Raw genomic sequence first — 25,893 nt, forward strand, 5'->3', positions numbered from 1 at the left:
GGAGGTTGTTTCTTCTGTTTGCCATTTCCCATGTTTGGGATGTCATTTTTTTTCAGAGCTTCCAGATCAGATAGACGGTCTCCGCTGCACCACTGTTCATTCCTTTGTCAGCTGCACCTCCAAAACCTAGAACCGTAAATAAATTCACCAGTTACCATCAATTTGCCACTTGGCTGGCAAATATTGGCGTAAATTTACTGCATTGAACTGGTAAACATGGGGGAAGTAGATTTCAAGTCTAGAATGAATTTGATAATATTTTGAACATCATAAGCTCTTCTTTTCCTCCTTTATAAAATCTTCTTTTCAAGGGAAAGCATAGCTTTAGGACATTGTTTCAATATGATGTTATATCTAAGGTTTTAAAAACTTGGATCCTGGACTGGATCAGCCACGGAGGATATTCTGATCTGATCCCGATTTGGATCGGCTAATCTTACCTGATCCAGACTGTTCCGCCGGGTGAAACATGTCGGATATAGCAGGAAAAACTGTTGTATATTGGTATCAAAAATGAAAAAGTTTGAATACTGTAAAGTAATATCCAACATCCATCTGCAAGTACAAGCTGCTTCTTGTAATTGAAGCTGTAGTTTAGAGGAGGATAAGAAATGGTCTTCAAATAATTGAAGATTTCAGAAGCATTAGAGATTGCCTTGCCTTGTTCAACACTGAGTTTGCTTGTATAAAGTTGATTAATCAGATGATGATATTGATAATGATTAACAATAATATGTTTGAAATTGCTTTCACAAGAAACTATTAGGAACTTGTATATTCTCCTGAAGGGTCACAACTGCTTCTACTTTTGAGAGCTGGAATTTGAAGACACTATAGATGCAAATTAGAGAGAGAGAGAGAGAGAGAGAATCAGGTATGCTAAGCTCGGTTGGTTTTTTTATTAGTCTTTTAAATAGGGCCATAAATGAATAACTGAAAAGCTGAATTCGATCTGCATCCCTATCCGTTTAGGGACATCCGTATTCGTTTAGAGATACCCAGAAAAATCCGAATACTCTGATAAAAATCTATCCAATAAAAAATCTGAATATTTAATAATAAAAAAATAATTAAAAAATGACCTTGAGGGTTTTTGAAGATTCTATAGGTTCTAGAATATGAGGAAAAGAGAGTCATGATCTAAGAGATATGGATTGAGAGTGAATTGTATCCGCTAAGGGGAGGAAGGTCTGGGTTACATAAAGTAGAGGTGTAAACGAATGGTCGAAAATCTGAATTCGATCTGTATCTGAATTCATTCGAATCCGTTTAGAGGTATCCGTATTCGGCTAGAGAATATCCAGATCCCCGATCACATCCGATCCGTAGCTATTTACACGCCTACTTTTAAACAGTTTTGTCTCTAAAGTTAGGAAACCTTCAGCTAAGACTGAGTCTAGTAGCCAACCATAAGCCTAAAAATAATCTCTTAAATCATGGATTGTAGCTGTTTTGCAGGTAATCATGGGCCTGGAAGTGCTTAGCTGGGTTGGCTATTAATTACCATGTGCAGCTATAATTATTTATGCATATGTCCATGATTGCTATGATTATCCATTACATTAACAAAATGAGAAACTTAGAAATATTTTTAAATCATGGAATGAAGATGTTCTCCAGTTTCCAAATTTGCAGAAATTGGCTTGTTATAATTAAGCCACGAAAAACCCCGGTCCAATCAAGGATTCCAAGTTAAGGATTTGGGTTGTTCCAAAATATCTTTGGTTTTGGACTGATGATTTTAGATCACTAAAACAGTAAAACATATCAGCTTTTGGATTGAGTGATCCAGAACCCGGTTCAATCTTTTTCATTTTTGAGGGAGAATAAGGTCAGCCTAACCAACCAACGGTCCAACTCCTAGGTTTTCCGGTTCTTTTGGGTGGACCGGATTGGTTCAATTATTGCATAACACAATATTAAGTAGTGGTTTTTTTGTCTTGTTGATTCAGAGGTAATGGATGAAGAGTGAAGACAAAAAGCCAACCTTGTTTGGCTAGGTTGGCTATTTTGAGAGAGAGAGAGAGAGAGAGAGAGAGAGAGAGAGGCCATGTGGGGTTCCATTATTAGTTATAATTAAGAAGAGTATAAAGGGATTGTGATTAGTAAGCATAGATTAGAAGACATCCCTTCCTCTTCAATTTGTCCTGAAGGAAGGAGGAACTAGGGAGGGAGAGCCCACCTCAACCTGTAAAGAAAAGGTTGGAGTTTATGTGTCTTCTTCTATTCTAATTATTTCTAAATTCTATAGTTGAAAAGTATGTTTTGAATGAAGGAAAAAAGGAAAAGTTTTGTTTTTTTTTATAAAAAAGTGATTTTGGAAAGGTCAGATATCTAAGGAACTTCTTTATTGTGAAAATTTCTGTATGAGTGTTGTTGTCTCCAACAGCCACATGGTTTCTTTGTCAAAGCTGAATAGACTTCCAACCCTAAACCCTTGAATAATTATCACCTTTAATTCGTGGGCATCTCCAATTCCTTTAATAGGGGGAGTGGACCCCACCTTAGATAGCATTTTTGGGTAGGGGGTAGGGTGGTCATTTCTGCCCCCATGTGAGGAATTGAAGGAATTGAAGAGAGCAGCGAATTGGAGGGGATAACGATTCTAAACCCTTACCCCTTTCAAGTCATTATTCATTCATCCATTGTTAAGGTCCATTCTACTAATTAAATTAACGGGAAGGGAAAACTTGGAACTTATTGACAGAGAATTCCAAGTTCGAACTTCCAATTTCCTTTCCGTTATATTGATCAAAATACCCTCCACTTCTTCTTGCAATTTCGTTTGGTATGCATTCTAGGTCAATATTGCATTAATTGAAATCATATCAAATGCAATCATAATTTAAAAAAAAAAATCTACAAGTAGATTCTAAATAAATGCTTTTAAAATTAAGAGTATAGTGTATAGTTCATTCTTTTTAATCACGATTTAGAATTGAGATCTTCAAGGGGTGGAGTCTAACGTTGAGGTTGAGAAGATGAGATAATCGCTAAATGAATAATGAGTTCTTACCAAAAAAAAAAAAGAATAATGAGTTCAAATATTTAAGATCGTGGATGGAAGACTAAGACCATGCTTGGAAACCAAGAGAAAAAAAAAGAGAGATTGAAGAGAGAATGACACATAAATCAATTATTATTTCATTGTGCTTGGCGCGTTGGTCAAGTCCTCACTTGCTAAACGATTGGCCACAGGTTCAAGTCCTGGAAACAACTTCTCTGGAAACAGAGGTAAGGCTGCGTATATTTGACCCTCCCCAGACCTTGCTAAACATGAGAGCCTTGTGCACTGGATACGACATTTTCATGAGTTTTATCTTATTCTATTTTTTCTTTTTTAGGCTTCCAACATTGCCTAAGAATACATTATTGACCTAGAACACATTTCAAGAATGCATACCAAATCCATATATATATATATATAGAGAGAGAGAGAGAGAGAGAGAGAGAGAGAGAGAGAAAACAGAAATGTGAGTGGTACTCAATGTAAAGTGGGCCCCACCCAGCTCAATCAGTGCCAATTTTCCATTCGACGAGAATCCGTAGAAAGGATTCTGAATCTGCACCCCTGGAGCATCGAATCGGAGGAGCCGGCACCAACTGCCTCCAACGTGAGATACATAACGAACCAGTTATTGACTGAAATGCCCATCCATCTACTCATTTACTATTGTATTTTTAAGGGTATTTCTACCATTGACTGGGTTCCCATTAATATTTTTATTTTTGGTATTAATTTACACCCAGACGTCTTAGGTTTCTAACAAACTGAAATAACTCTCCTCTCTTTTCTTAAATAGGTTACGACTTTATTAAACAAGTTTTTACTATTTTAAGAGATTCTCTTTGATTTGTGGTTGGTTTCATATTGATTACAAGTAAAAATAAATTAAGAGAAGATAAATTAATTTAAAAAAAAGATAATTAAAACTATAATAATATGATTGTGGGTGACCCCAGTTGACTCGGCCTAGGTAGGAAACTTTGACCCATAATAAAAATCCTTAAAGACGGGAAATGATGCTGGTTAACTTGATAGATGGTGAACAACTGTTAACTTGGTTGGTTGGAGGTTTATCGGTTGAAGTGCATGTCCCCGAGGAGGTCAAGGGGTCGACTCTCTTGATCACATTTGTGCCATAAATGGCACCCTTTCTCCCTCCACCTTGGTCTTTGTAGATTCGATTGGCTTGTCTTAGCCTTTCCTTTGGAGTTTGTAGTTGGTCTATGGGCCCCTTAGATTGGGATAGATAAAAAAAAAAGAAAAAAAAAATAGAAACTTGAAAGGTGGGGTGGACTTCATACAATAGAGGGGAGACCGATGACTCTTGATTATTACCACCGTGGATGAACCGTTGAATTTTTCAAATTTTCAAATAGTTCTTTTCCTCTATCAAATTTTTCTATTCAAATTCAAATAATTTGGTTAAGACTATTCATATTCAAATTCAAATAATCTGGTTAAAACCTGAAGTAATATTTTATTGAATGCAATAGCGTCAAAATTTTTTGAAGTGATTATACATCAAATTATTTTGTTCATAAACAATTTTTGATGAACCGATGAATTTTTCAAATTTTCAAATAATTCTTTTCCTCTATCATATTTTTCTATTCAAATTCAAATAATTTAGTTAAGACTATTAGTATTCAAATTCAAATAATTTGGTTAAAACCTGAAGTAATATTTTACTGAATGTGATAGCATCAAAATTTTTTGAAGTGATTATATACATCAAATTATTTCGTTCATAAACAATTTTTTATGAATCGATGAATTTTTCAAATTTTCAAATAATTCTTTTCCTCTATCATATTTTTCTATTCAAATTCAAATAATTTAGTTAAGACTATTCATATTCAAATTCAAATAATTTGGTTAAAATCTGAATACGTTAACATCAAATCTTTTTTGAAGTGATTATATACATCAAATTATTTTGTTCATAAACATTTTTTTTTCACTACTAGAATAATTGTGGCAATATTTTCTAGTCAACACATACTAGCTTACCCAATTGTGCCGCGTGATGACCTCTTACCATTGGTTTTGGACAAAGTCTTATACACAAATTTTTCCATATTTCTCTCTTCAACCATGGGATATGACCCTTTGATTGAACCCATGAAAGGTATTTTGAACCTTCTATAGTAGGGGTAGGAGTTAATGATCACTAATATATGATTCCAAGTATAACATCATATGACCGTGGATGAAGAGATTCGCTTTCACTGTGGGTGGCGAAAAACTCACCTTGATTTTTTTTTTAATGTAAAAAGAACACTATCTCGTAGCGTGATTCCTATGCCCAAACACAAAAGCACAAAAAATTATCGTTTCAGCTAGGGCTGCAACAAGGTCGGCTTGGGCCGGGCTTTATAGAACCCTAGCCCAATCCTAAGTCCCCTTAGCTGGGCCCAAGCCCTACCCGACCCTGACTCAGGGCCAGAAAAATCCAACCCTGACCCGCCCTCAGGGTCGGGTCTGGCCGACCCTAATTGGCCCTAATCATGGGGAGGGGGAAAGAAATGCATTGGCTGGAATGGGCTGGGAAGAACATTATTAGTTTTACATAAAATAACAATATAATAAATTATATTATAACACTAATTGTCTTCATATATAATATATCATATAAACAAATGTGAGTGAAATTTAAAGTTTATAATGTATAAATTATATCAATATATATTTTATAGTATAACTTAAATCAGGGTTAGGTTGGGCCGGGCCAAGCTTAGTTCGAGGCCTCAACCCTAACCCGACCCGACCCTAACTTAGGACCACAAATTTCCAGCCCTGACCCGCCCTCAGGGCCAAATATCTCAGCCCAGATCCTGTTCGGGCTCAGGGCGGGCCAGGGCGGGTTCGGGCCGACAGGGCCAAACTTGCACCCCTAGTTTCAGCCTCCAATGAAGTAAAATCTCATCCAAGTAGATGCCTGGCCGGCACATGCTCTCATTAGCCCCTATATTTGTGCAGGGGCTACACGACTAGACAACGATCTCTTGCCCTCTATTTTATTATTGGGAAATGGTTCTTTGAGCCACTCAGGGAGGGTATGCTAGCACCCTCTCTTTCTATTTCTCTTCTTCACATGAAATGACCTTACTACCCTTTTTATGTGCAAAACCGTTCCATTGCATGTCATTGATGCACTCCTGTAATGGAATTAGTTCACCGTTTCAGATCGGACATCAGCCAATTTAGGACATTTTTGCCCTCAAAGATACCGATACCAATATTTTTTTAACCATTTTACACTCTATCCATACTGTACTACCAATCATATATCAATATCAGTGTATACCCATTCCCATACAAATGGAATCAATACCGATTCCTAAAATCCTGGCTCCTCTACGCTGCTTGCTTAGGGAACACTCTCCATTTATTATTTAGCCAACACTCTTCATTTAGGGAAAAATAACTTTGTCCTAGATTATGGTCTACGCTAGCACTCTCATGCGTTTATCTCTCTCTTCTCTATATGAAAAGGTACCTTTGCCCCATTGTCTTAAGGAGAACAGAGATAAGACATGGGAATGTTGGCGTAGGCCACTCCCGAACGAAAAAGGATTCTATCCAATTGTTGCGGCAGCTGGAGCGTCCAACCCAACTAAACGACAACAAAAATAGGGATTGGATGGTCATTTCACAAGTGGATCCCACCTGGGCCCCATGTGAAATGACCACCCAACCCCTGTTTTTGGGGTGGTTCCCGAGCACTGGACCATTCAACTCCCGTCACGGCTGGACAGGACTGGAGTTAGGTCCCTCCTTAACAGAAAACTACTTCCCCTCCAGAGGGAAGAGGCTAAAACCACTAAACCACTTATTAGAAGAAAATAAAACCAAACAAAAGTTGTTTAACCTTTTGGGATTGGTGTGTGGTATGTGTCATTACACTTTCATCAAAAACAAATAAAAAAACCAAACAAAAGTGGATGGAGGGTAATAATAATAACAAATATCCAAGGGTATTTTCGTAATAACAATGACTACTAATTGTTGTTACTTAAATACCCCTAAATATTTTTTTGTTTAGGGTGCCGTTTGATATGGTTGGTTGACATAGGAACATCACCCGCAGGTGATCCATATAAATTCAAATAACCGTCCTAAATAGAATATAGAAATGCCCTTAATAAAGTAAAAGGAAAGTCATCGGATGTTCCAACTTCCCCATGTTCCATAGTGGGCCCCAGAAATAGCCAGCTGTCGTCATTCTGTGTTGACCAGGCTGTCAATTCAGGCAGCTGCCCCTTCTGCCCGAGGTTCATTCTTCATTTCTTCTTCATTTCTTGTTTTCGTCTGCCCCTATTACTACCTTTTTATCTCCTCAGCTCAATCGGTCTCGCTCAGGAATCCATCGGCGAAACTTTTCTTCTTCTTCTTCTCGTTCTCAACCCCTCTCTCTCTCTCTCAAGCAAAAACCAAAACAGCTGAAAAGGAGACATGGAAGGTTTCAGCCGAAAAGCTTCGTTCGTGGCTCTTATGGCAGTCGTCCTCACCGTCTTCTCCTTCATTGGAGATGCTATCGCTGCTGATTCTCCGGCTCCAAGTCCTACTTCTGGTGCCGGATTCGGTGCTGTCTTCCCCTCGGTCACTGCTGCTTTCTTTGTCTCTTTCCTCGCATTCATGCTTGGATCGTTCTACCGATAAACGATTTGAAGATCTCGTACGTCTCTGAATCTATTTTCTACTATTCCATCTAAACTACTCGGAGACTAACGGATTTTCTTCTTGTTTTTTTTTACTTTGAGATTTATACGATTCAATTCCTTGTGCTTCGACTGTTTCAGGTATTTTAGTAGGTAAATTTGTTTTTCTACCTAGCTGCAAATTTTCGAATCGTTCATCTGCTGTGGACCGGAGAATGTTGAATTGTTGATATCAATCTTTCGTGAAATACACCATCTGGTTCTTCCGTTCTTCTGTAGCTTCGCCATCTGATCAATGCTTGGGGTTTTATATGGTTACAGTATTACAGAGTCGGTGGTAGGGAATAAGATTTCATAGGTGGATGAAAATGGATTTCTTTACTCTTTAAAAGTTGTGATCCATTCTGTTCAATAACTGCTGTTACGTAGTAGATCTTACAGATGGATTTCATCGCCATGTATTGAGATTTGAGAGAGCCTTTTGATACTGATATAATAGATTTATTCTTCCTTTAACTATTCCTAAATCTTCTGTCTTTTTTTATTTGTTCTTTGGTTGTAATTTGTTGCTTAGTGATTACGCATTTTCTTTCTTTTCCATACGAACATTCGTTGTGATTTGCTGCAGTTAATTAGTTGATGATTCGATAAGAAATCTGTTGTAAGAACTAGCAAGATTGTTCTCATGGTGTTCAATCTTTTAAGCGGTTTTCAATTTTTAAGAGGGATTAACTGGAGATAATAATAACGTAGAACTACAACAATTTGTTCTCAGTTTTCTCCGTAGAGGTAAAAGTTTTGTTCCTTATTACCTTTATACCATCAACTTTACCTTTTCTTTCTCCGTTTCGTCACCAATTACCCAACTCAACGTGGCCACCAGTTGGGCTGAAATTCTTTGAATGTTTATAATGTAAGGGTATTTATGTAATATTTTTTTATATGTTCTAATATAATTTTACTTGTATTAATACTCAGGCTATGAGGGGTAATCTAGTAATTAGTCCATCTGACCTAAACCATAGTTTCCTATAAATACTTGCTGGAGACAGCAGTCTGGGTATTCCAAACTAGATACTCAGGGTGTAATGTTTTAAGCAACCTTGTGTTTAAACCCTAAACCTTAACATATAATACTGTATCAGTCAATCTGTATCAAATAGATATCAGTATTGATCAAAGCTGATACCGATATGAATCGATCAATTTGGCTGATCCGATATCGATACCTAAAACTATGGTAACGAATTATGGAAACGAGAAATTAGCCTGATTGATACTTAATAGTACACATGATGTAGCCCGTAAGTTCATACAGCTACGGGTTTTAGTAGTCCGGATGAAATAAAAACCCCTAACATCACAACAATCTTCACAACACCCAGTTTGCTATTCGAAAAATAATTTTTTCCCTATCTTCTATGGACACTCTATTTAATTGAAAAAATTTAGCTGTTACACTTATAGAAGGAATGTTCCTTCCACAAGGCAAGCAGCAAATTAAGGAAATGGAATAATTTACTTCCTCTTTGGGTTGTTAATTACTCTGAATACTGCAAATTGGTGAAATTGCAATGCCCTAAGACTTATTGGAATTAGAATCATAACACTGAATTTTTATCCTGTCAATTACACTGCCCGTACTTGACCGTCAAGTACATCTAATAGAGGGAGGTGGCCCCCACCTCGGGCAGTGTGTTCGGGTAGGGGGTAGAATAGTCATTTCTGCCTCCTCTGTTAGATGTACTTGAGTCAAATACGAACAGTGTAATTGAGAGGATAAAGATCCCATAACACTCCCTTTCTAATTCTTGTGATGCCTAGCAAAACCGTTTCGAAAAAAGGCATAACAAAACTTTTTTCATCTTTTTTCTCAGGTCCCACCAAACAACCTATTAAAAGATTTTTTGTCTTCATATTTTCTCTCAGTTCCTACAAAACAACCTATTAAAAGAACTCCTTCGTACATTTTTTTTTTTCATTTATATGTAACATTTCCATACCTCTAAACAAACGAGGCCCTAGGATTCTTTGTGGATTTTTTGGGTTTTTTTTTTTGGTTGGAGTGGGGGGCTGGGGTTGGGTTTGTGTTGTGGTTTGCTGGGCGTGGGGAGAGAGTGCTCATTCTCGGTGAATGACACGAGACCTTGAAACAGTTTGGATTAGGGCTGCAATACGGTTGGGTTGGGCCTAGCCTTTTAAAATCTCAGTCCAACCCTAAGTTCCCTTAGCTGGGCCCAAGCCTAGCTCAGCCTTGATTCAGGGCCAAAAAAATCCAACCCTGACCCGAGTTGTTGGCCCTGATCATGGGAGGGAAGGGAGATGCATGAGATGGCCAGACTGGGAAGAAGAAAAAGAAGAAAGAAGAAGGAAAAGAAAAAAAAAAAAAAAAAGAAGAAGAAATAACATGAAGAAAAGACAGGTTCGATTGGGCCGGGCCGGACTCAGCCTAAGGCCTCAACCCTGATCTGGCTTGGCCTGACTCAGAGCCAGAAATTCCCAACCCTGACTAGCCATCAGGACCAAGATATCTCAACCCAAGCCCTGTTTGGGCTCAGGGGAGGCTCGGGGCATCATAGCCAAACTTGCACCCCTAGTTTGGATTAACTTGCATGTTTTGGGCTCCACTTGTAACATCGATATCCTAAACATTTGTGGTACTGACTTTAGATTTTTTTCGTTCCGTAAAATACTATTATCACAAGGGTAAATAAATATTTTTTTCAAACCTCACAATGCATCTATTCTCCCATGTGAATAAGGGATGTATCTATTCGAATCATTGGATAGAAAAAATATATTCTAATTCAGACACATTAGATTCATAATATAATTCAGTCAATACTTTTCTTGTATTGGCATGCATCTCATGTATGTCCATGCATTAATGCATATAAATCAATACTCTAGATATTACTGTGCACTCTCCCAAACTCTGAAGAAAACTACCAAGACCCCAATTTCTACTCTGTGATTTTTTTTTTCTTCTTCTAGGTAGGCCTCAAGAAGATTTAAACTTAAGATCTCTTAGTCATGAGGTGTTGGTCTTTGCCATCTAAACTACCCTTGGGGTTCTATTCCAAAGTGAATTGAAGCTCGCCGAGGTAGAAGAAAGAGAACAGGAGAATACAGGTAGTGAATCATCCAATAGGAGTTGACTATTTATTGAGCAAAAGAGGATGTGAGAAGGCAAACACAAGAATCTGCACACTGGTTTTGTGCTCTGCTAAACCTATTGGAAATCAAAGTATTTCCTTGTAATCGACATGCGTCATATGAGAGGAGACTTAATTTGTATATGAGCAATGAAATTATACACAACCAGGAAGCTCTATAACTCTAATTTCTTTTGAGAGAGTTCAATCCCAACCTGGACCTGGGATTAAAATCCTCTGCAGTGCGGGCAATCTGATGGTGTACTACAGTGCAGCCCTGAGAACTTGACACGTGGAAGAAGCTTCATCCAATGCACCGCCAGTTAAGATTATGCAGAGGATTTTTTTTCCCCTCAACCTGTTTTCAGATTGAAAAAGAACTCTTCCATACCAAAGGGAGTTGATACAGACATTGGTTGTGGTCATGTTAAGGATCCAAAAAATAATTTTCGGAGAAAACGATCTATCAATATTTTTAGGGTAGGGGATCACCGCGTTGCCCGAATAGAATGGAATCTGCCCCGTCAAATGAAAAGGAGTATGGGAGAGGGTGTTGCACGGTTCGTATACATGTTGTTCACATGTTAAGAAGAGTGAATTTTGTTTGTGTGAGAGAGAGAAAGAGGGCCGGCATACACCATAATTTTCCCATATTATATTCTTAGTTTTTACTCATTGGACAAAAAATAAAGAAGGCTGTGAAGGAAAATCCAAGATGAGAAAATCTTTTCATCTTGGTTGTGTTTTTACATGTTGCTCCATAATTTTCTTTTTGGAGACAGTTTTTGGTCACGAAAGATTGAGAAAAAAATTTCATTTATCATATGATGTTATCCCATGATTGGACTCCTGATCCAATGCTCCATGTAATAGCTTGAGAGGTTCTCTCTTCACCATCGGTGAAAGGAAAACCCAGTCCTTTCTTTTTTGCTTCAAAAGTTTTGTTATGGTTTTAGAACCCATTTTTTTTTATCCTCACCCTAGAGATTCCATGGTTTTATGATGTTTCCTGCTTGGCCTATGGATTCCATCATTGTTAAAACTTTTTTTTTTTTAAAAAAAATAGCCAATCTATTCAAAAGAGTGAGATACACTTCCGTCAACAAGACAGAGATCAGATAGATACCAAGTTGTCCTACTCGCTAAGGACAAAGCTCTCCTAGCAAGAACATCAACAATACCATTACGAGCTCTTGGAATAAATTGAAAACAACAAGAGTCAAAACAAATCTGAAGAAACATAATATCTTTAACAATTGGCCGAATTGCTAGAGGACAGAAAGAAGAACCCAATTGCAAGGTCAAGATTACTTCTTCAAGAGATCAAAACAAAGATAATTTGCTTTCTGAATTCAAATATTGCAATGTACATTATACAAACTTTGTTTGAGTCCTTTAACTCGTAAGCTCTCATTTTTTGAATCCTTAACTCCTAGGCTCTTATTGATCAAAATGAAACCAAGTTCCTTCGTAAAATAAGGTCTCTAATATCCCCAAAATTTTAAACAACTAAAGTAAACATATTCTCTATATCACTGAGATTTTCTCGGATATCATAGGGATATCTATGTGCAAGCTTTTGAAGTAAAACATAGGGAATGCGTTTTGTAGGTTAATACATTACAAATTATTTTATGGATCACATCTATATCAAAGTGAAAAATCTCCCCACCTCTATGGCACTATCTGTTTCATGAACTAAATCACTCTTGAAGAGGCATTCAATCACTGTTGAGGTCTAGCTTCATTAGATCATCATTTCCATGAATGGTGGTTTTTATTCTTACATTGGATCTGTCATCTTTTAATTTTCATGTTTTAGATTTTTTTTTATAATGATTACCTAGACATATTAAAACACACAAATATTCAACTGGTATGTGTGATTCCCACAAGTGGTCCCTTACACACACATGCCCACATGTGCGAGAGAGAGAGAGAGAGAGAGAGAATCTCTTCACTCATAGGTTCTGGTGTTTTGATGAGACTCTTGAAATAATGAAAAAGGGCATTTTAGACCATCAATAGATATAGAAAAATGATGAGGTGACAGTGGTGAGTGATAAAGAACTAAGAATAAAAAGTGTCTAAAAAGACATTTTTTCCTAAGGTCAAGAGAACTTGACAATGATGCCCCCCATCATGAATGGACAGAAAAATAAAAATTATTTTTCTAACAACTGATTGCCCGCCTAGAATTTATTATAGGAATATAAGAATTAGACATATATAACATATATTAATCAATATGTATGGTCTGCATCTCCAACCTGCAAGCACCCATATACTCCATTAAAAGAGAGAAGAGAAGAAAAAAGCATTTAGCTGGTGATGAAGCAGGTGGGGGACCTCAATCCTGTGTACAGTCAACACTTACAACACTACCCAACTTATCTCCAAACTATAAATATTTCAGATGGATCTGTAATCTGTATCATTATCACACCCCTGTCACTGATTTACACACAGATCAGTTTTAATTACTGAAACATGAAAAATGTTTTAACTGCTGCAGATTCGTGGCACCAAAAGTCAGGAACATGAGATGTAATTGCACCTGCACCCATTGATAATACAAGAATTGCCTCACAATTCATCATGGACCTTCCCCTCTGCTGCTAACTGAGACTTGGATTGGAACTCAATAAGATACCTTGTAGCCAAAGATGCATGTAGTGCTGCACCATAAGGAAGTGCATCCTCATTAATTGTGAAATAAGGGGAGTGACCAGATGCAAGAGGTCCACGTGTCTCGTTCTTCATCCCAAGGAAGAAGTAGTACGCAGGTATGACCTCTGAGAAAAATGCAAAGTCCTCTGATCCCATCAATGGGGGCATGACTTTAAGGTTTTGCACACCAAGCATATCCCCCGCGACCTTCAGATAGTACTCATGCAGTTCTTCGCTGTTTACCGTTGCAGGAAAAAAGGGTTTCTTGTCTGAAAGGAAATCAACACTTGCACTACACCTCTGCACCGCAGCTTGTGCTGTGATAACCTGTCACTTGCATTTTAAAAGTGTTAGTAACCATGATAAGCTGTTTATAAATAAATGTGGACATTTCATTGCTATACCTCCTCAATTCTCTGTTTGAGTTGCATAAAGCTTTCTTTTGAAAATGCTCGGAAGGTGCCACCAATTGTTACAGCATCTGGAATAACATTAAATGCGCCACCTCCTTGGAACTTTGCAACTGTAACTACCTGCAAGTATATCATGACGAATTTCATATCAAAGGGAAATAGATAAAGGCAAAAGGTTTTCTACACTGGCACCGTAAAAGGATATTTGGTCACTCTTATTTATGCCATTTAAGTCTAAATCAATTCCTCCTCCAGATATTGGGGGACACCCCTTGGATTACTGACATGTCAAATTTTGAGGGCCATCTCAACTCTATGTCCACCAAGTGGAGAAGTTCTCTTATAATTTCGAGTGTTAAAACTAGGGTGACCATTCCAACCTTTGGGTAGAAAGACAACAATGTTGATTGGTGATCTGTCCGATCTTAAAATTTAATCCAATCATATGAACCATCATTTATCAGATATTTTTCCAACTGTCCAAATGTTAACAACAATTGATTTGTGGGTTGTGTCATATGACATAAAGCTTTTGGGCTGAAATTTATGACATGAATGGAGGTTTGTGTTATCTTGAATAATATTGTTAGTTTTTTGCATTTGAGATTAGAAAAAGAAAATCTGCAACATTAAAAGAGACAAAGCCATACTTGTGAATCCAGAGGATCAGCTTCACGTGACACAAGATGCTGCAAGCTAACAATCACGTTGGAGGCTGCCAAAATTGGATCTATTGTATGCTGAGGGATGGCTGCATGACCCCCTTTTCCACTTATTACTGCCTCAAAGAAGCCACTTCCAGCCATGGTAGGGCCAGGCCTGGAAGCCACTGAACCAATGGGTACATCAGTGGCAACATGGAGCCCAAAGATAACATCAACATTCTCCAGTGCTCCAGCCTCGATCATTTTCTGCGCTCCCCCACCACCTTCCTCTGCTGGTTGGAAAAGAAGAAGAACAGTTCCCTGTTCAAGCCACAAAATAACAATGACATTACCCACATGTTATACAATAATCATCCATCACTTTATTACCAGCAATCAGAAGCTGCATCATTTTAGAAGTGGTTCTCAAACTAGCTACAATTGACAGTGTTTCACTGTGATAAGAAACGAAGCAATACTCCTACAACCCCTCCAATAATAAACCAGCGACAAAAGATCAATTAATCCAACCATTCTGCTGGAATATTCTTTTCCTCGACACATCCACAATATTGCATTTGATTTTCGAACTCAATTCCAGGCATCAATTCACAAAATAATACAGTCAATACAAAAAAATGCAGATTCTTCCACTCCCAACTGAGTGTGCATAGTGATATTATACAAATAATGCAGATTCTTCCACTCCCTACTCAGTATGCATAGTGACATTTTCAACATAAATGCAATGTTAAGCCAAAACCTCTCAATCCATGCTGTAAACTTCCATGACACCCAATAGTAAAATAATCTTAAAAGGAATGTTGCTATGCATTCATGTCATCTGAAACCATAGTTGTCACAGCGTCTAGGAGACCCAAGGTGTTGGAGTTGTCTGAAACACATGGTTAGGTAGGAGGATTGTTGTCTCATCCACCAATAAAAAAAAAAAAAGAGCATCCCAGTGCACAAGGCTCCCACTACTGCAAGGTCTGGGAGGGGCAAATGTACGCAGCCTTACCCCCGCTTTGCGGAGAGGCTATTTCCATGTTTCAAACCTCAAAACCTAATGGTTGCAATAGCACAACTTAACCATTGCGCCAAGGCTTGCCCACTTAACCTGCAACCTAATGGTTGTGTCCCGTCCACCAATGCATATCTAAATTTCATTAAAGCTTCAGAAGAGAGTTTTTATATAATGAACAGAGACGATGATAAAAAATTGCCAAATCTGAAAGAAAGGAGTGGGAATCAAGGATTATTACATGACTGAAAACAGCGTTAACTAAATCAATCCACAAAGTGCACTTTGGTTTAAATTCTAATTCTCAATTCTGGCCAAGAATTAGAATTGACATCATGACGTACATGTTTGGCTTCAATTTTGGAGGCCAATTCTTAGGATTAGGCCACAATTGAGAATTGACCTTCAGCCCAATTCTTCAACTCTAAGGCACACAAGAGAGCAGCAACTCTGGAGGTGTGAGAGTTGCAATTCTTGCCAATTCTGCACTCAAGGCTTTAAAGACCATTCATTGCATGCATTTTAGTGGGGGGCATTCTTGTCATTTTGCAGTTAAAACATAAGAAAGAAGAACAAATGCGGGGGGGGGGGGGGGAGGGAGGGGCGGTTGTCATCAACTGAAGGATAGGAGAAGAATTGGCGACACAGATAGTGCATCCAAAAGTAATTATCCAATTCCGAAACTTGGAGACAATTATATTTCTACAAAATTCCCAGAATTTGGAAGAAGTAAGAATTAGAATTGGATTCAAATGTGCCCAAAGACTGGACATTGAATTTTGTAAATCATTTCCAGGGTCTTCAGGGGTTGGGTGATACTCAAATAACAAAGCATCAAAATTTCGAGAATTTCAAGGGGCAGTGCAGAAATAAATAAGTTTTGATTCCTGTGGCGCTGTCAGATAAAAATAAAAAAAAGTCACTTCTCGCCATTTTTTGTTAGAACGAATCACTAAAAATATTATTTAATATAAAATAATCTCTTCTGTATTCTTTTAGTCTCCCACTTCCCCACCCCCCCCTGCGCACTGAAAATAAAGATTTTATTGAAGAAAAAAAAGGGCAGTTTAATAAGGAAGATAATCAATGAAAACAGAACTAATCAACTAAATAAGATCATCATCATTCATCATAGAGAATGTTTACCCAATTCTCAGTTAGGACCTGAGAATTTGGAGCCTTTTAAATCAAGAAGAATTATGGTCCAAACAAAGAGCAGGAACTTCACTTTTTCCACCACCTAAGCAAATGGAGAGGTTCTATTATCAAATTCACATCACACCCCTTCCAATGAAAGAAGAACTAATTAATAAGATCATCATCGTAGAGAATCCTTTCCCAGTTGCTGGCTAGGACCTGAGAAGTTGAAGCCTTTCCAATCAACAAGAAGAGATCCAAACAAAGAGCAAGAGCTTCACCTTCTCCACCACTTTACGAAGTAGAGTATAGAGGTTTTATCATCAAGTCCATTGGACTTATTCCACAAAGTCCCGGTTGAATGACATGCAAATGGCACCAAGTTCTTCTCCTCAACAACTAGCAGGAACAGTCCAATTTTAACAAACCACTTAATGTAGTACTACTGTGTTTGAAGACTCAAAACAGTACCAATAAACATGACCCTTTCTCAAAGAATAAGTTCAGATTAGGAGAGATGTCAACTAACAGCAAATCAGATGTTCAGAATAACTCCAAACTCAAATCAAATCTAGCAAATCAGTAGTAGAACAGCTGTTGAAAATTACAATCAATCTAATGGACAGATTTAAAATTTGGGACCAATTCTAGTTGTCCTAGGAGAAGGGTAGTTAGGTAATTGTTCATCAAACAAGAATAGGAAAATAGAGGAATCAATGGCTACTGAAATCAGAAATAAAATAATGATTAAAGACATATTTGGAATCAGTTTTTCAATGGAGAAAACAAACGGTAACTGATAGGAGTAAAACAGTAATATCCAAACAGAACCCAGAAAATAGAACCCAGAAATTAGGTCTGAACTTGCTACTCGATTCTGAATGTAGAGGCAGAAACAAATACCATGTAGCACATGAAAACTGTAAATCGATTATGTTTAAAACTGTAGCAAATATGAGGGAGAAAGGTATAATGGAAAACCTTAAAAATAAGATCAGCAGATCAAAACTTCTCCAAACTAGGTTCGAGTTCATTAATGGGGGAAAGGAGCATTCGATTAAAATTTGGATAGATTTCAATGGTTGGATCATCTTATCTCTAATTCATGCAAAAAACACCTTGTATATGATCTTCTAGAAGCAAAGGTTCTGGTTGCAGAAAATTCTCAGAAATAGAGCTTACTTGTTAATGGATAAAGAAGATGATGTAGTAATAAGAACAACAGAAAAATAACACCCGGGCTTCATACCACCAAGTGGTTTGATTGGATCAAACACCAACCTACCTTGATCGCACACAAGGGGTTTCTTGATCAAACACATGAGATCTTCAATGGAGAAGAAGAGCAAGAAATGTAATAACTTTACTTAACAAATTCGTGAACACTGCTGGCCTCCCTTACAAATTTATGTTGAATACTCAAAATTAGACTCCTACACTAAAAGGGAAATGCCTAACCCAATCCTCAACTAATAAGGTAACCTAAATTGACTAGGAAAGTGAATTAATAAACGAAGCACACTCAAAACAGTATTGGACTTATACAATCCTAATCCAGCCCCATTAAAACACTTAATAACAATTAAAATAAAGAAATAAAGTTGCTTAACTAATTCCGTATGCCTAGCCTCTGTCCATATTATAGGCCCATTAAAGTAGCCCATTACAAAGAAAACCCATGGGATCAAAGGCCCAACATGTATAGAACCCAATCCAAGGCTTATTTCTAATAGAATAAGCCCAATTCTATGTTTAATCTGCATCAATTCTCCCTAACTTGAAAAAAATTCAAGGTCGAATTTTGTAGTGATGAGGGAAACACAACATGTGAGTAGCAACTTTGACCATTCCCAAACAAAACTTTGGTGATGTAGGGATATTAGGAATAAAGTCTTCAACCCTGGGAGTTTTCTCTTCAAAGTAGTGAGGTGGAATCACAAACTCAATAAATTCTCCAAATGCTAAGAATAGCATCAGGGGTGGTAACAGCTTCATGTGGAGTATACTCGAAGTCTTCCTTAATCACAACCTTATATGATATTACTGCTTTAACCGTGTCTTCATGAACCTCTGTAAAGCAATTCTCAACTTTGGTAAACTTCCCATCGAAGACTTGAGACACAAGCTCTACCTCTTCAAAACCACCATCATGAATGTCGATGATTTCTTGTGGAGTGTTCTCGACCACTACCTCATCTTCCACTATTTTAGTTTTGTCTACTTTGATATCCTCAACGTAGATCTCTTCGGTAGAATTTTCTTACTGTTGACCTTCCGTCTTTGAAGATTCAAGCACTTTCTCTTCTTTATCACAATTTATTGTGATCACTTCAACTTTATCTGCAACTTCAGGCTCCTTTTCTTCGGTGGAAAAGTTGAACTCAGTCTGTGCTCTAACATTATTGGTGCTTGACTTCCAACAATCCACAATTTGTGAACTGAATTTCAATAATGGATGTTTTAAGTTGTCTTCAGTTCTGAAGGCCTTTTGGTAGTAACCTTGTCAAAGGGTGAGTTTCCTTTGGATATGCTGTAGTAGGTACTTGTTCTTCAACTCTTGTGTCATCTCTTCCCAAGTCTTAGGTTCACGTCTTCTAACTTTAAGCCTCTCTTCATGGAATGTCCACCATTCTTTAGCACGATCAGTCAATCGCAAGTAAACAAAGTGAAGCATCCTTGCCTCAGTCGTTTCGTACTAGTCGAAATATTCCTCTAGAGAATCTAACCAATAAAGGAATAGGTATGGATCTGTCTGTCCAGAAAAGTAGGAAACTTCAGGCTTCATCTTCTTTCTAGTAATATCAGTATTCTTGTAGTAGGTGTTGTTTTCAGATGTCTTGGTGGTCAACTTCTTGATGAACTATTCTCTACCATAGCTCTGATACCACTTAATGTAGTACTATGTTTGAAGACTCAAAACAGTACCAATAAACAAGATCTTTTCTCAGAGAATAAATTCAAATTAGGAGAATTCAAATAACAGCAAATCCGATGGTCAGAATAACTCCAAATTCAAATTGAATCTAGCAAATCAGTAGTAGAACAGCTGCTGAAAATTACAGATCAATCTAATGGACATATCTGAAATTTGGGACCAATCCTAGTTGACCTAGGAGAAGGGTAGTTAGGTAATTATTCAGGAAACAAGAATAGGGAAAATAGAGGAATCAATGGATACTGAAATCATATGTAAAATAATGATTAAATACATATTTGAAATCAGTATTTAAATGGAGAAAACAAACAGTTACCGATACGGGTAAAATAGTAAATCAATTATGTTTTAAACAGTAGCAAATATGGGGGAGAATGGTAAAATGGGAAACCATAAAAATAAGAAGATTAGCAGATCAAAACTTCTCCAAACTTGGATCGAGTTCATTAATGGGGGAAGGAACATTCGATCAAAATTTCGATAGATTCCAATGGTTGGATCTTCCCATCTCTAATTTACGCAAAAAAAAAACACATTGTATATGATCTTCTAGAAACAAAGGTCTAGTTGCGGAGAATTCTCAGAAATAGTACTTACTTTTTAATGGATAAAGAAGATGATGGAGTAATAAGAACAACAGAAAAATAACACCCGAGCTTCACACTGCAAGTTGATTCGATTGGATCAAACACCAACCTACCTTGATCGCTCACAAGGGGTTTCTTGATCAAACACGAGATCTTCAATGGAGAAGAAGAGCAGAAAATGCAGCAACTTTATTTATCAAATTCGGGTACAATGCTGTCCTCCCTTACAAACTTATATAGAAGACACAAAATTAGACTGCTACACTAAAAAGGAAAGAACCTAACCTAATCCTTAACTAATAAGGTAACCTAAATTGACTAGGAAAAGGAAATAACAAAGGAAACAAAGACTAGAAAAAAAACAAAAAAGGAAACAAAGACTCAAAGCAGTACTGGGCTTATAGAATCCTAATCCAGTCCCACTAAAATACTTAATAACAATTAAAATAAAGAAATAAAGTCACTTAACTAATTTCGTATGCCTAACATCTATCCATATTATAGGCCTATTAAGGTGACCCATTACAAAGAAAACCCATGGGATCAAAGGCCCAACATGTATAGAACCCAACCCAAGGCTTATTTCTAATAGAATAAGCCCAATTCTATGTTTAATCTGCATCACCATTGCAAGATAACAGAAAAAAAAAGACCAGATTTCCTTGGTGGAAGGGCAACAGAGAAGCAAATGGAGAATAAACTCCACCAACTGACATATTGTATAGTGAGAAACTTCACCCCTGCCTGCAAGATAAGAAAGCCCTCTTTTACATCACATGAATTGAAATGCAACAACCAATTTTGTTCTTTTGACAATTAACCACTCCGGTACAGACGATACAGGGTCAATTTTGAGTAAGTGAACAGTCAGTATCTTACTTCAAACTCCTAACTGTGGCATGTGAAAACAGTCCTTCCCTTGGTTTTAAGCCTTTATTCTTAGGGTCCGTACAGCTCACAAATGCTTATGTGAAACCCAGACTAATAGACCAATATATGTAACCAACTTTTGAAAACCCTACTATAAAAAAAATAAGTATATAACAGGAAAATGTGTACTCTCAAAATCAAGCGACCAACCATCAAAATATTGCTTCATATGCTATGCACATAAAAGGCTTCATAACTTATAAGATTTAGACTAGTCTATGATGCGGTAGAGTTTAGAAGGGGAAGTAGTGCATTATCCAATATCAGGAAGCGATTCCCAGCTATGGATTCAAGGAACATATCAGGAATTGATCTATTTAATCTATCAATCGTAAATGGATGTCTTTTATTTTTATATTTGCAGTTTATGCACTTGACCATTTTGTGCTTGGACTTTTAATGATGTTAGCCCCAGAGGTGTTTCAAATGAGAAGACTTTTTATAGCAGAATCGATCTAAGGGGAAAGAAATCCAGAAACAAAGGAGCTACTGTACTGATAAAGGCCTCCAATGAACACTCCACAACAAAGCCCCAAAAACACAAAAGATTACCACCTTAAAACAATGTGAAAATGTAGTCCAAAGTCGGAAATAGTACTCCATTTAAACTCTTTGCAATTTGAAGCCAAAATACAAACAGTTGGACAACATGGTATCATCCAATGTTTTGTTTTCAAGAATCTGGTAAAAAAATGTCAAACTTCATTTTTGAATTTGTTTTTCATGATCATTTCATCTGAGTAATGGATCAATTTGTTGGGATCCTCCTCACTTTAAGGAGGGGGCCCACATGTTATTTAGTTAAGGAGGTGAGGAGAGTTTCCTCTCTCATGTCTTTTTACAAGTCTTCCAAAAGGAGACTTATGGTGAGGTGGTTCAAGGTACTAAAACTCGGGTCTCGGTACCAACTCGGCCCTTGGAAAAACCGAGTCGAGTCGAGTCGAGTCGAGATCTCGCCGAGTTGGTGCATTTTTTTTTTCCGACTCGAAGCCTCAACTTGGTGGGTTTTAGACCTAGTTTGGGTCTGAAACTTGGTATTTAACCTATTTTAGGCCATTTAAGCACTATCAGATTTTGCAAAAACAAAGTCCAAATATCAGTTTCAATTCGGACCATAGGTTGGAAGGCGATGACATACTAAAATACCCTACTCTACACATAATTTAGTAATAGAAAGCAAGCAAAACATTCAATTAATAGCTAAACAACTTAAATAAGAATTAAAAATGTTAAAGTGATACATCAAACTGTTTAACAGTGTTACAACTATCATCACATAAAATGACTTTGAATCAAGTATTTAGACCCCGCTAGTGTCACATAGTCTTCCCATGACATAGTGTTGTTGTAATGTTGCATATAGTGCTCCACAACAAGCATATAAGAGTTCTGTCGAGTTAGGTAAGTAAATACATAGTAGATGGGTCATTTCCATGGGTCAACCTAAGATCTCGACCTGAGATATTGCACTTTTATGTACCGTATGCCATCTCGTCTCGGTTTCTCAGAAAACCGAGAAACTCGCCGAGATCTCGCCGAGTCTAGACGAGTTTTAGAACTATGAGGTGGTTACATGAATGCAACCTACTCATCTCATTCCTCTTTTGTCATAAAATGGAGAGATTATGCGGTGGGTGGTGTAGGGTGCGCAAAGAAGTCTGATTCTGCGTACGACGAAATCTGTTTCTGGTTCCTATTCTGAATCCGTGAGACAAAGGCTTATTGTGAGATCCCTTTTCATCTTTGGCTTTTTCCATGAGTGAAAGCGGAGAGAAAAGAAAGAAGAGAAAGTACTATCGTGGATTGCAGTATGACAACGTTCTCTCTGTCAACGGCAGAAGAAAAGGCACTTCAGCTTTTCTGTATTTGTCATCATGGATTTTGAAGTGAGAGTACTGTAATCTTGTGAATCCACCTTTGTTTGGTGGGTTGCTTTGTAATCCAAGAGGGGATTTTTCTCTTGATATTTGGCTAGCGTTGTCTAGAGAGTATTGTAACCCCATTATTATTATAGTGGAACCTTTTACCTGTACAAGATCCCATGGTTTTCTAAGTTAAAATTGGTGTTTGCTTTTGCAATTGGATTGACTTGTTTCTGTGTATTATTATTTTGTGCATACTTGGTTATTCTTGTGTCTCTGTTAACTTGCACACAACACAATTGACACTAACCCAGCTGCTGAACTGGAATAACCCATTTAGCATCTTTCACAGATCAACAAACTCATAGTATTATTAGAACATCAGGCTATACCATTCACACCAATACCAACATAATTTTGTTAGCATGTCTACATATACATCCAGGTTATCCTTTTAATAGTTTGTCAGTTCATCCATTTTGTATGGACTAGCTAAGGTGAACTACACTTATGGATGGACAGTTTTTGACTCAAGTATGCAGATTAGAAATTAATCAAATACAACAATCTTGATAAATTGGAAGAAGAGTAGTTCAAAAGTTTCTTCTAGTTCATTTACTTCAATATGTGATGGGAATTGGAAGACTTGGTGACAGTTATCAAAAGCAGTAAACTATATTAGATTATTCCGAGGGAAGTAACTCCTTTTTTTATTTTCTTCTAGTTCATTTACTTCAATATGTGATGGGAATTGGAAGACTTGGTGACAGTTATCAAAAGCAGTAAACTATATTAGATTATTCTGAGGGGAGTAACACCTTTTTTTATTTCTTCCTTTGGATGGGACATTTTTCATAATAGGGGAGTTATCCAGAAAAACATACATAATACAAGAATAGACAGGAGCAAAGTCCGGAAAATGTCGAGCACAAAAAAACTGTTTTCCCAACTCGAGCATTTTCTTCAGAATAAGTTCTTACAGAAATAGAGCAGCAGATTAGTTGTGAGGCTTAAGCTTAACAGAAACTGTAAACATGCTCAATGCTGTACCCACTGCTGCATTTGTTGCAGATGAGTAGAGAATAAAGATAAGTGGTCCATTCGATGATATAAGAAGCTCATATAGATAAGACACAGGGGGGCACCAATCTTGACCCAAATGAACACCGCAGGCTAGCCATAGGCAATTAGGAATAGAAGCATTTCCAATATTGGAGTGAAAGATGGGCAGACCCACACTACAGCAAATTCATAAATTCCAAACAGTGATGGAGAACATGACATCAGACCACCCCATGAGTAACTCATATAAAATGTGACCATACTACCATATTTATTTTCCTTGGATTCCGGTGAGTCGAAAGGCATACTGAACAGGGTAGGCTATTTCCACTTGCAGTTATCCTCTTGAAAATTCTTCATTAATTATGCGCAACTTTATTATAAAAAAAGAAAAACCACTGATCTAAGTAAGAGGCTGAGACAACAACTGCCATCTATATTCCCCATTTTTTCTACTTTTAGGCACTGAAAGATGAAATTTTCATCTTTCTTAAGCTTAATAAAGGGATGCACCTGAACAAAACTCTCAACATTATGATCCCTCTTGCATAAACACACACAAGTAAAGAGATTGAAGATCATAATTCCCCTCCTAGTTCAATTAAATTCAACATACGAAATATGACTAATAATCAAGTGTTTTAAGGACCAAAACAATACACTGTGGTAGTGAAGATTATGACTTCTAACTCATAGTGACCGGTGGTCGAAAACCCAAGAATCAATTTCTAAAGCAGGACAAGGGGAAACAACCCATAACAACCAAAAAAGAAAAAGGGAAACAGGATGGATCAGCCAATTAAGCATGTAAGAGAAACAAACCTGCAAATTATCGCGATATTCTTGAAGGATTTTAGCCGCTCCTAAAAGCATGGCAACATGGGCATCATGCCCACATGCGTGCATCTTCCCAGGGATTTTACTCTTGTGCTCCCATTCCACACTTTCCTATATCATCACAGTGAAGCCCAAGTAAGCAACATCATAGAACATTTTATTGATAACTCCCACGCAAATTAGCTAGAAAAATTAAAACTGAGTAATCCAGAGAACAAACTAATCGATTCTCATGTCCACAAATGCATTGACCGTATTCATAGAACGATCATATAATTCTTCAAAGAAAATAGATTCGAGTCAATCTGATTCTGACCTGCATAGCAAGAGCATCCATATCTGCTCTTATCGCAACGAACGGTGGTTTACCAGTCCCGATATGGCCGATGATGCCAGTAACTGCAACTGGGTATTTGTAAGGGATGCCCATCTTATCAAGCTCATCTCTGATAAGCCTACTGGTCTCAAATTCCTCATACCCAAGTTCTGGGTTCTCGTGTATTTTCCTCCTAATACCTACCATCCAATCCACAAGCTCTGGTGTTTTGGCATGGTTGAGAAAATTCACAGGGATATCGGCCAGTTCTTTGTTCGTCAAGGAACAATTTGACAAAGTGGGTATCGTCCCAAACAATTGAAGGAAGAAAATCAGAGAAACCCATTTGCAGAAAACCATGGTTCTCTCTTCCTCTCCCTCTCTGCTACTTTGCAACTTAGCTTGGAAGTAGACCGGTGGTGGGTTTTGTTTGTGACTACGCAGGGAATACAGTAAGCAAATGAAGGGAAAGGTCCTGTTGCCAAGAAACTTACCGGGAACTGGAAAGCCTTAGTTCCAACACGTGCTCTGTGCCAGTAGGTCTTCTTTCTCCAAACACATTGTCCGAGGAAAGTTAAATCGTCATTTTGCATCTCATACGAAGAGACAGCACTATACTGTTCGGACAACGCAAAGGAAAAAAATTCGCTCAC

At 37.5% G+C, this 25,893-nt stretch overlaps 1 protein-coding gene across 1 annotated transcript; it reads right to left on the bottom strand.

Moving 5' to 3' along the window:
• Positions 1 to 13,213: 13,213 nt before the first annotated feature.
• LOC122668805 (IAA-amino acid hydrolase ILR1-like 4) lies at positions 13,214 to 25,657 on the bottom strand. Its single transcript, XM_043865338.1, has 5 exons — positions 25,241 to 25,657; positions 24,910 to 25,035; positions 14,557 to 14,871; positions 13,898 to 14,026; positions 13,214 to 13,820 (listed from the first exon to the last, which is right to left on the bottom strand). Exons 1-5 carry the CDS (start codon positions 25,598 to 25,600, stop codon positions 13,410 to 13,412), a joined length of 1,341 nt encoding a protein of 446 aa, XP_043721273.1. The 5' UTR covers positions 25,601 to 25,657; the 3' UTR covers positions 13,214 to 13,409.
• Between the last annotated feature and the right edge of the window lie 236 nt (positions 25,658 to 25,893).

The sequence above is a fragment of the Telopea speciosissima genome, chromosome 7 (genome assembly GCF_018873765.1).
Source record: "Telopea speciosissima isolate NSW1024214 ecotype Mountain lineage chromosome 7, Tspe_v1, whole genome shotgun sequence".
NCBI classification, from domain to species: domain Eukaryota; kingdom Viridiplantae; phylum Streptophyta; class Magnoliopsida; order Proteales; family Proteaceae; genus Telopea; species Telopea speciosissima.

Bases quoted from the DNA above. Each gene is read 5' to 3' on its own strand.
- LOC122668805 (XM_043865338.1), bottom strand. From the start codon at position 25,600: ATGGTTTTCTGCAAATGGGTTTCTCTGATTTTCTTCCTTCAATTGTTT. The intron at 14,872-24,909 runs GTTTGTTTCTCT...TGGCTTGAACAG, and splicing joins AATATCGCGATAATTTGCAG to GGAACTGTTCTTCTTCTTTT. The intron at 14,027-14,556 runs GTATGGCTTTGT...ATATACTTGCAG, and splicing joins CTGATCCTCTGGATTCACAA to GTAGTTACAGTTGCAAAGTT.